Genomic DNA, 16,863 nt, shown 5'->3' on the forward strand with positions numbered 1-16,863 from the left:
AAGCTTATGGATTTAAGTCCAATTTGAGACACTTGAACATCAAATTCTTGCCTAACACTTGACTGCAGTACTGACAGTGTTACTTTGCCATAAATGCATTCTTCATGTAAAATACTATCCAGACTCCATCTACTGAATCACACAAACACCGAAGATGTCAAGAAACTATTTTAAAAAGAGTAACGGAGGGAATATCTCCGATGTGCTAGCCAATATTAACTACCAGTCAACCACACAGAACCAATCTCCCGGCCGCTATCCCATTGTTTTGCATGGACTCTTGCTCTGCGCGAAACCTTCTGCGGTATGCTTCTGAGAGTTCTTCTGCGGCACTCAGCAAAATGCACGCTCTAGTTCCTTCCCTTCTTGCAATTCAGTCTCGGGCTTGTCGCCTGCACACCTGCAGAAGCGGCCCCTTCTTCGTCCCACACTGCCGTGCCGAGCAAAGCTCTCCATATAGAGAGCCGATCGCAAATAAATCGGCGCTTATTCTACCGGGGGGGGGGGGTGGAGGTTGAGAAGGCGGAGTCTGCCGCGCAGGCGCATCGACGTCGCAGTCCCTCCCTTTGCCCCCCTCTCCATGCCACCAGCTCTCCAAACCCCCTTGCGCTTGGCCGATGGATGCATGGCGGAATGTGGCGCTGCCCAGCGCGAGTCGCTGCAACTGCGCTCCAAGCCGCAACAAGTTTCCTTGGAGGATGCCTTGCGCTGCAGCTTCCTGCCTGCTTCTGATGCACTCGGGGGGAAGGGGGGAAAGCTCTTTCTACACTTTTATTCAGCACTCCAAACTGATATAACAGTCGGCATCAGCATTTTGTATTCCCGTGCTCTGTCGTTGTTCTCTTTGCTGGGATGCTTCAGTTGCTTTATTTGTAAGATTGTTCGTTATTTGTCTCACTGTTTCCTCTTGCATCTCCCCTTGCTCAGAGGTGATGAGAGTGCTGGAGGGTGGCCGAGTGCTCCCGGGGGTTTTTATCCTCCCTCTCTGCGCCTTGCTGCTGCTGTTATTGCTCCTGAGCAGCGCACCTGCCTCTCGGAGCCACCCTCAACCCTGCCGGATTCTCAAGCGCATCGGACACACGGTGCGCCTGGGAGCCGTGCTCTTGCTCCCTTCTCTGCCCAACAACACGCTGAGGGGCGAGAAGGAGCAGGGGCTGGGGTTGTCCGCTGCCCACAGCCGCCAGGACGCCCGGGAAGCGCTGCTGCGCGCCGCCCGCCAGCTGAACGCCAGGCACGGCATGCTGCCTTACAACCTGTCGGTGGAGGTGGTGATGGGGATGGAGACCGGGTTGGGCGAGCTGCCGGTCTTCAGCGTACCCCCGGCTTCCCGCAGGGACCCGCAGTCCTTCCTGGAGAGTGTCTGCCATACGGTGGTTGTGCAAGGGGTCACGGCCATTCTCGCCTTCCCGCAGACGACTGGGGAACTGCTACAACTGGAGTTCCTATCTTCCACCATCCAAATCCCCGTGGTCAGCATCGTAGCCAAGGAATATCATAGACAATCGAAGGTAAGCCACACATACAGACTGCTGGAAGCAAATTCAATTCAACTTTCGGAAGGGGAACTGGTTACCTGCTGCATCAAGGGTTTGTTTGGTTGGGATAGGAGGAGGGTAGAATGGACTCCCGTTTAGAACTTCCCCTCGCGTATTATCAGCTATCATGTCCCTGCTGTACATGGCCAATCTATTCTAAAAGTGTTTTTATTTTGTTCCCCGGCACGAAAATGTCAAGGTGGTTGGGTGATATGTAGTTTTTGAGTTGACTTGTTTGGAGCTGGGAGACCGCAAAGTACGGAGCAGAGCTGCCGAAAAGCTACCACAGCGCTGGCGGGCCGAATGTCTGGTTGTGTGTTGTGAAAGGAACCATGTCCAAAAGATCGGTCTGGTAGGTGGTGGGTGTGGAGAAGTAGAAGAGAAGGTCCCTCCTCCCTCCAAAAAAACTGAAGTTTGCCGATAATTTCTCATAATCTCCTCAGTTTTACTTGCGAGTCCACAAGCTGATAGATACATTTGCACAGTCGCTGCCGTAATGCGTGATGAAAGACGAAAACCAGAGGTTTGAGGCGCCTATATAAAGCTTAGGTTGAAGGCAGTTGAAATTTATTCGACCAAAAAATCCCATATCTTCCTTAATCTCTCTCTCTCTCTCTCTCTCTCTCTCTCTCTCTCTCTCTTTCTCTCTCTCACTCACTTACTCACTCTAACTCTCTATCACTCACACACACACATAACATTGTCAGAAGTAATGGTTCCCCAAAGAGACGTATGCAAAACAATGTTTATTAGACAAGGAATTTATGTAGTTAACAGTTAACTTCAATAATGCAAGCGAATTATATTTCAACTACATGTAGAGAAATTACCATCTTCAAAATAGCATTATTAATAGTCTTAGGGAAAGGGTTTTCGGGAACTTCAATCCTACCGCTCACTACCTTGTGTGGCAACTGGATCGAAGATTAGCATTCGAATGATAGCATCTACCTGCAGCGTTCATTCATTTCATTACGTGAGAACACATCCGCTTTTAGATATTTTCAACTTAAGTATGAATGATTATGGACAGATAAGTTGCAGTTGGCAGGGAATCAACCGTTTTATAAGCTGTAATTTTTTTAAAAAATTGAAATCTTCGGGAACATCTGTGTTGCGTTGGTAGATTTGGTGATCATTCAACTCATTTCACTCGGATTCCTGTAAATTGTGTCAAAAGAAATTTAGACAGCAAAAGTTAAGCAAGTCTCTTGTGAAGTATAAAAGGCTTGGAAACGTCTGGCATTTTCAAGTGTGAACTTTTATGAAAGAGAATAGAAATTTAAACTACAGTAAATTAATGTTATTTAAGGCGTCTGCAAGCGAACAAGACATTTTGATATCGCGTCATATATTTAACCATTTATTCTTATCTGGTATTTTAGGCGTATGTATACAAGGTGAAAGAAAAGAAGATATTCAGGCAGGAAGTACAGAGATTAGAGCTGAAGCTAATGAAGTGTTTGGCACGACAGGTGCAATGATAATACTGAGAGGTGTTCTAGAGGGCAGAACTTGCCGGCCTAGAAATCTTGGGGAGTTGTTGAAGACTGGGAGAGTGTCGTGGTTAAAATGTACATGGTTCAAAAGCAGGTTAATTATATTTCAAAAATATCTACTCAATTTCTGGAGGTGGGTTTTGAAATCAAGACATTCCTTGACCGGGATTAACCTGAAAATGATTGCACAATTCACCGGTCAGTCTGGCCGTCAAAGCTGAATACTGCGCCCTGATACCATTGACCAGGGAGCATGCAGTCACGTCTATAACCATCATTAGCCCTCACTCAGCTCCTGCAGTGAATGACAGATCTGAGATCAGCGCAAAAGAAAGCTATCAATCTCCCTGACACAATTTCCACTCGTCCTACCTGAGGTATTATTTCTTCTCAGCAAGATCATGAAATTGTTAGCATTCAATGTTTTCTATTGGGAGAGGGAGGACATTGGGGGGATCCTAATGTATCATCCGATCCTCTCGATCATTGAGTATTTAGACGATCGCTAGAAATACTAAACAGAATGTCTCCGGATGGGATTAGTATAGATTGCTGTTTAGGGCTGCCATTGACACGATGGACCGAATGATCTGATTCTGCGCTCTGACTCGAAGCTTTGAGCCAGTACAAAACTGAGTAACTTCTTTTTTATCCCCCCTCCCCCGTTCGCAGAGCAGTGAACACAGCTGATTAAGAATAAGACATTGTCCCTTCGAAATGAGCCGCGGCACAGACAGGGGCAAATGGCAGCGTGTCAGGCGGTGTACTGTGACACGTCACGAGTCGGGATCCGGGGAGCTGGAGAGCCACGCGCGCTGGTGCACGGCTGCTCTGCAGCAAAGCACAGTGACGTGCTCGTATATCCCGTGAGGAGAACAGTTAGCAAAGCTATTAAATGGGCAAAGGCACCCTGAGTTTACATAGAGCTCCCTTCCCTACCTCCTTCACTATCACCCGTAAAGGAGGGTTATGCCGCTAAATGTCAGCGAATTCAGTTCTTTTACATTCGGGGCAGGACCCCACCTGTGGTTGCTTCCTTCAAGAAGGGCCATTTGAAGGAGCTTGAATGGAGCAGATAGTCTCAAATAGAATTCATCTATATCTGGATCAGTTGTATTTTAACCCCAAGCCATTTGAATTGTGCGCAGGATTCGAATGGAGAGTAGATTCTTTCATTTTCTGGTGTGTGTTAAAGCAAGTTTCAGGAACCTTTGCGTAAAGTAACAGAGTCGGGTGAAATGCTAACCTAGACCAAGTCCCACAACCATTGTTGGCCGAGTGTGTGATGTTGGGAATACAGCTGTCGCGAGCGATGCATATCGCGGTACCATCCCCCTTCTGTCAGGTCCAGAGCAAGTTTCTAGAGCCCTCAGCAGAAGCTGCCTGGGGTCGGCAGTTCAAAGTGGGGGCAGCAGCCTTGCGGCTATTGGCTTCTATGCTGGTGAAGCTCAGTGATGTGGTCAGCCCAAGGTGACATCTGCGATTACTTCAACGGACGAGGGCTTGAGAGGTATACCCACCATTTGACTTTGCACCGATGACAATGTCTCCCTGACCTTTGCTGTCTGTCCCCGCCGACGATTAAAGGCGTTAACTGTAGAAATCACCGAAACACATTCTAACAAGGAAATGGACGGCACAGCGTCCCAACTACCGGAGCTGCACAGTGCCCGTGAGCCGGGTTCAGTGCTGACTTCGGGTGTTGTCCGTGTGGAATCTGCACGATCTCCCTATTACCAGGTGGGTTTCTCCGCTGTGCCATGGTTTCCTCTCACACACCGAAGATATTTGGGTTCTGAAGTTAACTGTCAGTAGAAAATTACCCCTAGAATGTCGGTCAGTGGTAGGATGCTGGGGGTTGGGAACGGGGTGGCAGAGTCGAAGTGAATATGGGAGAGCTTCATCGTCAGCTGGGGCTGGATGTGTTGAAGCGTCTGGTTCCGTTCTGTATGACCCAAAAGTGCCACCAACCTCAGTATGATGATCATCGACACTCTTCCTTAAAGCTCCAAAGCATTTGGGGTAGATTCATTTTTGGCGGGCTCGTTTAAACCTATCTGCCGCTTATTTTATTGCTGATGTGACCTTTTGCCATGACATTGCCACCGTTTGATTCGGGTAGAAGGCGAGGCTGGGGCGGAATGCTTCAACCACCTTGTACAAAAATTCTCTAGCAAGCTGGACTTGTAGCTGGTCGTGTATATGCTTATATATTGGGCGATTGGTAGTTGGGGTCACTTTTCTTCTTGCCCCATAACATGCGAGTAAGTTTCAGAAATCATCTGCACATTTTATTCAGTGTTGACAGTCAAACATTTGGAGCGAGCCACGTTCCCTGCTTGCAAGTTCTATGTTGTCTTTGGAAAATGTCAGTTCGTGCAGATAGCGCCATCTAAGGGAAACGAGGGGTGTATTTCTGATAAAGGGGCCGAGGGGAAAGGGTTAATATCTGTCAAGTCCAAAAACCTCAGGTGCAATTTAAGTTACAAACTTGTTCCCCTTCCACAGTGATACACGTTATAGCACCACATTTGATATATTGTTTAACATTGATTGTACAATTTCAATTAATAATTGTATGTCAGATTTACAAGACAGTAATAGTTGGAATTGAATTTGGAGATGCATAATAATAAATGACTAGCAGGATCTCTGATAACGTTGTAAATCAATAAGGCTTCAATGTTAATGTTTAGAATTAACATGACGTACTTAATATTAGATTGTTGTCAGAAATATGGTATCTTTTTAATGCATTGGTTATATTTTGGATAATTTTCTAGTGATTTGAACTAGTGTTGAAACGACAGATGGAAGCAAAGACAGACGGACATGGTGTATAGTACTATGTCATATAGTCTAATAGTGAACTGCAATGGCCAGTGTTAAGGTTCTTTTTCTTGTCAGGGAAAGACAATACAGAAGGGCCCAAACTGTGCTGGACTGTTGTAGAAGTAGGTGAATGTACTGAATGAGCTATTAAAATAGTGACCTGAGTTTAATCCTGCTGCCTTTGTGGAGTTTGCACATTCTCCTTGTGGTGGTGTGAGTGCTTGGGCTTCCTTCCATATCCTGATAACGTGCAGGTTAGCAGGTTAATTGGCCATTGTAAATTGCCCCTAGTGCAGAGGCGAGTGGCAGAATTTGGGGGAAAGTTGATGGGAATGCGGAGAGAATAAAATGGGTATATGGGTATAGATGTAAAAGTAGGTGTTCGATGGTTGGTGTGGACTCAGCTGGCTGAAGGAACCCTTTCTCTCTCTCTCTCTCTTCTCTCTCTCTCTCGCTCACTTTTATATTTATACGGCATGGAGTGGCCCTTCTGGCCTTCAAGCTATGCCACCCCAACAACCCAACAACCCTCAATTAACCCTAACCTAAATCTGGGACAACTTACAATGACGAATTAACCTACCCAGTACATCTTTGGACTGTAGGAGGAAACCGGAGCATTGGGAAAAACCCACCCATTCCAGATGGAGGATATATATACTGAAGGTTCGTCTGCCAAACTTGGAGTGATTAGAATTCAGGATTGTCAAGAACTGAGTCCGAGAAGATTACAGATATAAGCAGAGACCATGTATCTAATATAACAACTTTTCATGGAAAGAGTTAATGTTTTTCAAATGGAATTATTGCTGGCGGAAAGCCAATGTACTCAAATATTCACATGACTGATGGGCAGACAAGTCTTTATGTCAGCAACGATACAGTTTGACTTCAAATTTGTGGAGAATTGAAGGTTGGAAGCCAGCCAGGACTGCATCAGAAATGGCATACTTAAATGGGAAAAATCAGTGAATCATTAGGGCTTCACCTGCAGGTAAGCTGGTGGCAGGGGATGTCACTAAGGTGGAAGGTAGTAATCTTGCCAATGGAGTTGGCAAATGGTCTGAAGATGTGAGACCAAAGCTGGAAACTGCCTGGTTCAATTTCAGGCCAGAGAGGGAAATGGTGGTGATGTGGGAATTGAGTTTATAATGGCAACAAGGAGAATTAATTCTGTCATCCTAATATTAAGGTGGGAGAAACTTCTGCCAGTGTTAGGCATTCAATAGTGTGCAATGAGGGGGTGGTGCTCTGGGAGATGGTCTGGACAAGGGAATTGCTTGCAGAATGGGGTTGTGTATCACCAGAACAAACATGGAAATTAACACTGCTTTTAGATGATGCTGAGAAGCAGCATATAGATGTGAATTAGGAGGGGGCTATGGAGAGACCTTTGTAGTACTCCAGAGGTACTAGTATAGGACTATGGAGAGATTCTCTTGCTGCAGTTGGATAAAAGTGGATCCTGCTAGCTTCTACACAGTGGCATAGAAACGTAGAAACATAGAAAATAGGTGCAGGAGTAGGCCATTCGGACCTTCGAGCCTGCACCGTATTTATTATGATCATGGCTGATCATCCAACTCAGAACCCCGCCCCAGCCTCCCTCCATACCCCCTAACCCCCGTAGCCACAAGGGCCATATCTAACTCCCTCTTAAATATAGCCAATGAACTGACCTCAACTGTTTCCTGTGGCAGAGAATTCCACAGATTCACCACTCTCTGTGTGAAGAAGTTTTTCCTAATCTCGGTCCTAAAAGGCTTCCCCTCTATCCTCAAACTGTGACCCCTCATTCTGGACTTCCCCAACATCGGGAACAATCTTCCTGCATCTAGCCTGTCCAATCCCTTTAGGATCTTATACGTTTCAATCAGATCCCCCCTCAATCTTCTAAATTCCAATGAGTACAAGCCCAGTTCATCCAGTCTTTCTTCATATGAAAGTCCTGCCATCCCAGGAATCAATCTGGTGAACCTTCTTTGTACTCCCTCTATGGCAAAGATGTCTTTCCTCAGATTAGGGGACCAAAACTGCATGATGTGGGGAGGCACCAGAAGTGGTCTACCATATTAAAGTCCTGGTAGAAAGGGAGGTTGGGCAGGTATTTGTGAGGACTGTGGTGACTAAGGCTGGTTTTGTCAGGCAGAAGAGACTGACAATGTCAGATATGAATGAAATGCATGAGTAGATTAATTATCAAAATTAGCTGACAAGGAGGGTGAAAAATGAAAAGAATCCTTGTACTCAAAGGATTTCATTCCTAATATTCCTAAACAATGTTCCGATAATTATTAACAATGTTACTTCTATAATATATATAAAATATGTTGAGAATTAAGTGAAATTTAAGGTAACAAACTAAAATTCGGCATCTTCAAAAGTGTCCATTAACTAAATCCTATCTGTTTACAAATGCCCTTTACAGAAAAGAAAAATTGTTTTCTTTATCTGGTTTGCCCTCTGTGTGACTTCAGAGCCAGAGTAATATTGCTGACACTGTCTGCCCTGTTGGTAACCATATCAATTCAAGAGCCATTAAAGATGGACAATAAATGCTGGCTTTGGCAGGAAAAGGGTAGATGCATGACATGAATGAATGCATTATATTTCTTGTTCCTTGTAAAGTTGCTTCTTGTGAAGAGCAAGAGGATAAGACATGAGAGAATAGGACCAATCAAGTGTGACAGTGGAAAAGTGTGTGTGGAACCGGAGGAGCTAGCAGAGATGCTTAATGAATATACTTTGCTTCAGTATTCACTACGGACAAGGATCTTGGCAATTGTAGGGGTGACTTACAGTGGATTGAAAAGCTTGAGCATATAGACATTAAGAAAGAGGATGTGCTGGAGCTTTTGGAAAGCACATCATCGGATAAGTCTCTGGGATATACCCCAGGCTACTATGGGAAGTGAAGGAGGAGATTACTGAGCCTCTGGTGATGATCTTCGCATCATCAATGGGGACGGGAGAAGTTCCGGAGGATTAGAGGGTTGCAGATGTTGTTCCCTTATTAAAGAAAGGGGGTAGAGATAGCCCAGGAAATTATAGACCAGTGAGTCTTACTTCAGTGTTTGTTAAGTTGATGGAGAAGATCCTGAGAGGAGTTATGAACATTTGGAGAGGTATAATATGATTAGGAATAGTCAGCATGGCTTTGTCAAAGACAAGTCATGCCTTACAAGCCTGATTTGATTTTTTGAGGATATGACTAAACACATTGATGAAGGTAGAGCAGTAGATGTAGTGTATATGGATTTCAGCAAGGCATTTGATAAGGTATCCCATGCCAGGCATATTGAGAAAGTAAGGAGACATGGGATCCAAGGGCACCTTGCTTTGTGGATCCAGAATTGGCTTGCTCACAGAAGGTAATGAGTGGTTGTAGACGGGTCATACAGTATCCGCATGGAGGTCGGTGACCAATGGTGTGCCTCAGGGATCTGTTCTGGGACCTCTACTCTTTGTGATTTTCATAAATGACCTGGATGAGGAACTGGAGGGATGGGTTAGTAAATTTTATGATGACACAAAGGTTGGGGGTGTTGTGGATAGTGTGGAGTGCTACAGAGGTTACAGCGAGACATCGATAGCATGCAAAACTGGGCTGAGAAGTGGCAGATGGAGTTCAACCCAGATAAGTGTGAAGTGGTTCATTTTGGTAGGTCAAATATGATGGCAGAATATAGAATATCAATGGTAAGACACTTGGCAATGTGGAGGACCGAAGGGATCTTGGGGTCCGAGTCCATAGGACACTCAAAGCTGCTGCGTAGGTTGACTCTGTGGTTACGAAGGCATATGGAGCATTAGCCTTCATCAACCATGGAATTGAGTTCAAGAGCTGAGAGGTAATATTACAGCTATATAGGACCCTGGTCAGACCCCACTTGGAGTACTGGACTCAGATCTGGTCACCTCTAACTCACCGCATCCTCCCGCCACCACAACAGGGACAGAGTTCCCCTTGTCCTCACCTACCACCCACCAGCCTCCAGATCTAGCACATTATCCTCCGCAACTTTTGCCACCTTCAACAGGACCCCACCACTAAGCACATCTTTCCCTCTCCACCCCTCTCCGCTTTCCACAGGGATCATTCCCTCTGCGACTCCCTGGTCCACACGTCCCTTCCCCACGGATTTCCCACCCAGCACTTATCCCTGTAAGCGTAAGTGCTACACCTGTCCCTATACCTCCTCTCTTGCCACCATTCAGGGCCCAAACAGTCCTTCCAGGTGAGGCAACACTTCACTTGTGAGTCTGTTGGGGTCATCTATTGCATCCTGTGCTCCCGGTGCGGCCTATCTACATCGGTGAAACCCGATGCAGATTGGGGGACTGCTTGGTTGAGCACCTCCACTCCGTCCGCCACAACAGACAGGATCTCCCAGTAGCCACCCACTTCAACTCTGCTTCACATTCCCATTCGGATATGTCCATACATGGCCTCCTCTACTGCCATGATGAGACTAAACTCAGATTGGAGACTACCGTCTGGGTAGTCTCCAGCCCCTTAAAATGAACGTTGAATTCTCCAACTTCTGGTAATTCTCTCCCCCTCCCTTCCCCTATCCCTATTTCACTCTGCCCCCTCCCCCAGCTGCCTATCACCTCCCTCATGGTTCCACCTCCTTCCACTACCCATTGTGCTTTCCCCTATTCCTTCTTCACCTTTCCTGCCTATCCCCTCCCTGCTTCCCCTCCCCCACCCCTTTTATCTTCCCCCTTACTGGTTTTTCACCTGGAACCTACCAACCTTCTCCCTCCCACCCACCCCCACCTTCTTTATAGGGCCTCTGCCCCTTCCCTCTTCAGTCCTAATGAAGGGTTCTGTCCCGAAATGTTGTTTCCACGGATGCTGCCCGACCTGCTGAGTTCCTCCAGCGTGTTGAGAATGTCACTACAGGAAGGAAGTGGAAACTATAGGAAGGGTGCAGAGGAGATTTACAACGATATTGCCTGGATTGGGGAGCATGCCTAATGAGAATAGTTTGAGTGAACTGGACCTTTTCTCCTTGGAGCGTCGGAGGATGAGAGGTGACCTGATAGAGATGGGAGATGATGAGAGACATTGATCATGTGGATAGTCAGAGGCTTTTTCTCAGGGCTGAAATGGCTGACATGAGTGGGCACAGTTTTAAGGTGCTTGGAGGTAGTACAGAGAAGATGTTAGAGGTAAGTTTTTTTACGCAAAGAGTGGTGAGTGCGTGGAATGGCTGCTGGCAATGGTGGGGAAGGCAGATACGATAGGGTCTTTTAAGAGACTCCTGGATAGACACATAGAGCTTAGAAAAATAGAGGGCTATGTGTAACCCGAGGTAATTTCTAATGTAAGTACATTTTCGGCACAGCAAAATACCTAAATCTTTTGGGGCACAATGGATTCTTGTATTGCACAATGAAACTTCAAGCTATGTTTACTACTGAAGCTCATTCCTTAACCATAGAGTGTAGGAAAGAATAACAATTATTTATGTACTAACTGGAATCAGGAATTTTACAGGCTGCATTTTTCAGTTCTTTAACACATAGTTTATTGGCCTCTTGTGTGCCTGATGCAGCACTGGCCCAGAATTTGTGTTGTCCTGAGAGCAAAACTGTCAGCATTTGCCAAAATGACACAGGGGAAACTGACAGAAGCTGCTGGAGTACACAGGAGCACAACCATACACCAAAATCCAGATGAACTCCCATTGATTCCCTGCTCCTCCACAAGATATACTGTCTTGAACTGTGAACACGTTTAATCTTTAAACCTACTGAACTGGCAGGGACAGTGGGAAGTATGAACTATCCTTGTTGTGAAAAATACTCTTGAAAACATTACAGGTTGTAGCTACATTTTAAGTAGCATGCTCGGCCAAAAATACTGCCTAACCAGCTCATTTAGACAAAAATTTGGGTTGACATTATTCCATGCTTTTGAACTTCCCTTTTGAAAGGGAGTTTTATTTTTATTTATAATGGCCTGGAAACTTCTCGAAGTTAGTTTTAGGTTCACAGTACTCATGTTCACTGCCTGCTCTCCCACCAAAGTCTGTTCTTTTCTGTTGACATTTCCCTCTGTGAGAACTTTGTCAGTGATGCTGGCTCTGGCCAGATCACCATAGAAGCCTTGGGCAGCACAGGACTTTCAATCATTAATCCACAGAATCCTCGTGACAGCTGGTGAAAATGTGCCCTCGGGCTGAACCAGCTGTCAAAGTTCATAAGCAGCATGAGTATTTGGAGGTGTCTCTCATATACTTTTAGAATACTAGTTAAGTCACTAGGCTACTCTCCAGAGGCTTCACCTATTGATCTGGAAGCATGATTTTAAATCTCAGTGTTGTATCTGGGGAATTTAAATTCAAGTAATTGAGAATAAGCGGCAACTATTGTAATAGCAACCATGAAGTTATATAAAACCACAGGCCTTAAGAAAAGGAAGTCCAATTGGGAATGTACGATAAATACCGAGCTTCCTAATGATGATCACAACGAGTGAACGAATAAATAATATACAGTGGATTCCGACTAATTGTGACATCGGTTAAGTGGGATAGCTGTTTATTTGTGACAACTCTCAAAGGACAAAGACTAAATCGAGAAAGTAGCCAGGATTCCCTTCATTTATTTGGTCACTACGCTGCTTAATTAGAGCAGGAAGCTGTTGCCGAACAGTTTCTAACTAGCATCAGTCACGTGCTCTTGCATGGCCATTAGACACTACACCACGCTTTGAGCGATCGGTTTTTAAACAGTGTCAGTTTTGTGTGATGTGATCAAAAAGCAATGATTTCTGTCACTGGTAGCAGTAAGACAACCTGGACTGTTTTGCTCACCTTGGTTTCAAGCATTCAGGCTTGGAGATGCCAGAAATGGCCGGGAGTTAATATGAAACTGTTTCACTACTTCAGCAAGTTAGGAATTACGAAGAATTTGAAGGTGTCAACAATCATCTTGAATGTTACAATGAAAATGAAGATTTGGAGAATGTGGTCATCTAAAGCATTGTACAAAGGCAGTCCATTTGTCATGGTCCGGTCCGTTTACTCCTCATTCCAGTTAATTCCTTTTCCCCATGATCTATCGGGTGCCTTCATTAAAGCACCTATTTCCCATCTGAACCGAAAGCATAAAAGCTCCAGCTTACAGTTACTCGGGGCTGGACCATCACCTGAGCAAGTGCAGTTGTGCCCGATTTGGGTCCCCGTTCATTGTGGTCTCTAAGTGGCTTCGGTGCCCAGGGTGCTCTGGGGTTTCGGTCGTTTCAGTGTCCAGCTGAGTTGCCGGCCGTTTGCCGCCCCTCCAAGCCAAAGGTACGAATTCTGCCATTTCCATGGCCAGCTCAGATTTGCTGGCCATTGCCGCTACTCCGAGCCGAGATTCAAATAGACAGTCATGGTTTGGATTTTGTCGACTTGTATCCAGCTGAGTAGGCAGGCCATTTGCCGGTACTTGAATGGACTGTTGTTGTTTTGTCATTCCGAGTCCTAGTCCAAGCCGGAGTCCCGGCTCCTTGTCCGAGTCCAAGCCGGAGTCCAGGCTCTGTGTTCCAGTCCAAGTCTCAAGTTTCGAGTCCCGAGTCAAGTCCAGGTCCAAGCTCCAAGTTCCAAGTCAAGTCCAAGACCTGGTTCCGAGTTCCTAGTCGAGTCCAAGTCTGTCTCTGTGCCCGTGTCCTGCACTTGGGTCCGCCTTCAGTCGCTCCAGCCGCCTCCTTGTAACACCATTATCTGCACTAGGTGTCTGCGCTGACTTTGTTCATTTAGTCAACCAAAAGAACGTGACAGATGAATTTCTCTATCAATAACTATTAGGAACTAATACAGTTTTATGGTACTGTAGAGGTATTGGTACAGTTCTAATTTGTTCGGTATTTCATTTAAATACATAAATTGTTACTCAGTTGTATGGTACTCCAATACACTTAAACCAGTCTGCCAAAGGGTCTCACTCTGAAACGTTGGCTGTTTACTGTTTCCATAGATGCTGCCTGGCCTGCTAAGTTCCTCCAGCGTTTTGTGTGTGTTGCTTGGATTTCCAGCATCTGCAGATTTTTTCTCGTACTGTACTTTTTCTTTTTTATATCTTTTTAATTATTTCCATGAAACTTCAGCTAATCAGGGCAAAATGTACTGGTCCCAATGTGCCCCAATTAACCAGAGTTCACTGTACATTAAAAATTTACAATGCTGTTTTTTTTAAACGTGTAGTAAAAACACTAGAAAATAAATGCACATAAATCAACACACTTTAGTATTATATATAAGTTACTTTGAGTTTTTTGTCTCTCAATTAGCAGCTGTTCAATGCCATAGAAATGAGTAGAGTTGCTAAACTTGTGCCAGAGCTAACTAATATGAAATCAATGTATTGATTTCCTATCTTAAGTGCCGGAAAACTGTAGGAGGGTTGTGCTCCACCAAGCTCCATAAAGACTCAACATCAGAGTGGATGATCACAGTGGAGAGCAGCTCAGGGCTTGAATATATGAGCTACTGGCATGGGAGCCCCAAACCTCCTCACCATTACGGTGGTAAATGATTCCAGTTCTGAGTGAAGCTGCCAGCTATTTGCAGAAACTCTGAGCTGATTCTTCAGCATCTACCGAGATACAGTATGTTCATATTTATTTTGCATTCCAAGAAATTATTAATTTTTTAAAAATTGTATTGCTGAACAGTTTCTACTAGTATCAGTCACGTGCACTTGTACGGCAGTTAGACACCAAACTCTGCTTAGAGCAAACAGTCTTTAAATAGCGTCAGTTTTGTGTGTTTAAGTTCAAAATGCAGTGATTTTTGTCACTGACAGTTGGTGAGGGGAAAAAGGCAGTAAGGAAACTAGTTCCCCACCTGTGAGAATTCATCACTGCCACTTGCAATGCAGTGTTATTTTTGCTGTCACTGTGTAGTTGATTGACAATATCCTTTTGAACAGTATCTTACACCAGAAACACCTTACTGTGAATCATCATGGCCAAGTTTATTCAAGGTCAATGACACTTGCATCATTTCACACTGAAGCCAGGACCTGGCCCATTGAGTTACCTGTGATATTACCACAGCTTTTTTTAATTATCCATTCTTTAAGATGTGAACGCTGCTGAAAAAGCCTTAGCATTCATTATGCATCCCTAATTATGCCTGAGAAAGTGGCAGTGAGCTCAGGCGTGAAGGTGTCCCTGCTGTGCTTAAGGTGCGGGAGATCCTTGATTTGGACCCAGTGATAATGACCGATTAATATATGCATTTTCAGATCAGGCTGGTGGGTGACCTGCAGGAGAGTCAGCAAGTGGTGGTATGGCTTTGCTCCAGGAATTCCTGTCCCTCCTTGTTGTGGAGGTTGCAAGTTCAGGGGGAACTCGTGGAGTGGACTGAGTGAGGTTATGTGTGGTACATGGTGATGGTATACACTGTAGGCACTGTAAACTATTGGTGCAGACATTGAATTTTCAGAGTGGTCGATGAGATGACTGCCAAGGAGACTGCCTTGGAGGCTGGATGGAGTCATATTAAAGCTACGCTTAACCAATCTCCATCATGGGATTATTCCATCATACTCCTGGAGTATCTAAGGTGACACACACATTGTAGGATACCCAGTATCTGACCCAAATAAGTTTCTCATCAGTGGCGACCATTAGGATGCTGATAGTTGGGGATTTCACAAATGTGATGCAACTGAGTATAAAGGAAAGATGGTTAGATTCTCTCTTGTGGTTGCTGGCCATTGCTGGGACATCACTGAACAAGTGTTACTTGTCACATACCAACACAGACAGAAGGTCAATTTTGACTTTTTTTTCATTTGCTGTGAATTGAACTAAATATTATGCGATTGCTAGCAAACATTCTTACTTCTGAACTTTTTGGTAGAAGAAATGTCGGTGATGAGGAAATTGAAGGTGGCTGGGCCTAGGACATTCCCCTGAGGTAAGCAAATATAGGATTACACCATCTCAGAAAATAAAACACTGTATTGCAAATGTTTTGTGTTGGTATATTAGCAATGTACAATGGGTATGTAATTAGATTTAATCAGTAATCCAAAACTGACACTATTACAGCTGTTGGGCTATCTGCCCCTAATTCAGTTTCCATGTTGGCGATAATAATAATAATAATTAACTGACTGGAGAGTGAACAGACAGGAAACTTGACATTATCCAGTTTGTATTCCAGAAACTGTGAGAGATTTAGTGGTTTACATTGGCAATCTGGTACTCTATTCTTCACATGTTGTCTGGCATGTCTTTTCCAATATGTTGGTTGTGGAAGTTTAGAGTGAGACCATTCCTGTATATGTCTATTACCGGGCTTTTTAAAAATCCTCATGAGGACCTGAGAAACGTTAGTGAATATTAACCTTCCTGCTTAACTGGGACTAGGTGTAATAAAAATATTTAAAAATCTACTCTTTATTCTTTTCAGATTCAGCAGCAAACAAAGGAGGCACTGTATGCATGTTAAAAGTTATAGGAAATTATTTTATTTGAGTTGTGTAAAGAATAAAATGCATAAAGAAAGAAAGGTGTGAATAAAGTAGTGCTTCTTGAATACCGCCAGAGCTGTAATTGTCTAGATGACCCTCTGTATCGCTGTTGATATTCTTGTCTCTATCTCCAGCTCTGAGCACAAGTCACGACTCAGCCTGAGAGAAGATTCACCTATAGTGCCAAGAAGGCACTTCTTTTCTGACACTTCAAGAGCCGTTAAAAATCTAACATAACTCTTACCCACTACTTTTTCATCCCTAATGATATCAGCTTGTACCTTCTTATCTCTCGTAACCATCGGCCTAGGCGCAGAACTTGGAAATAGGGACAACAGGTCCACAAGGAAGAAAACATTCTTCACCAGTGTCTAATCTCAAGGATGTGCGTCCATGCACATCTTCAGGTTGTTACCACATATCAAACTAACACCATTTTGTCTTACAAACTTCCATTTTGCATTACTAAGGAGGAATCAGATTTAACTATTTCCTTCACTCGGTAAAATCAGTTCTCC

General features: G+C 44.5%; 1 protein-coding gene across 1 annotated transcript in view; it reads left to right on the top strand.

Annotated features, from left to right (window-relative positions):
* The first annotated feature begins 720 nt into the window (after nt 1-720).
* Nucleotides 721-16,863, top strand: part of grin3a (glutamate receptor, ionotropic, N-methyl-D-aspartate 3A) — a 200,387-nt gene continuing 184,244 nt past the window's right edge. Inside the window, exon 1 of the mRNA XM_063047648.1 lies at nt 721-1,508. Within this exon, the coding sequence (XP_062903718.1) occupies nt 933-1,508 (576 nt within the window). The 5' untranslated portion in view covers nt 721-932. The remainder of the gene's footprint in view (nt 1,509-16,863) is intronic.

This window comes from Mobula hypostoma, chromosome 5 (genome assembly GCF_963921235.1).
Source record: "Mobula hypostoma chromosome 5, sMobHyp1.1, whole genome shotgun sequence".
Classification (NCBI taxonomy): domain Eukaryota; kingdom Metazoa; phylum Chordata; class Chondrichthyes; order Myliobatiformes; family Myliobatidae; genus Mobula; species Mobula hypostoma.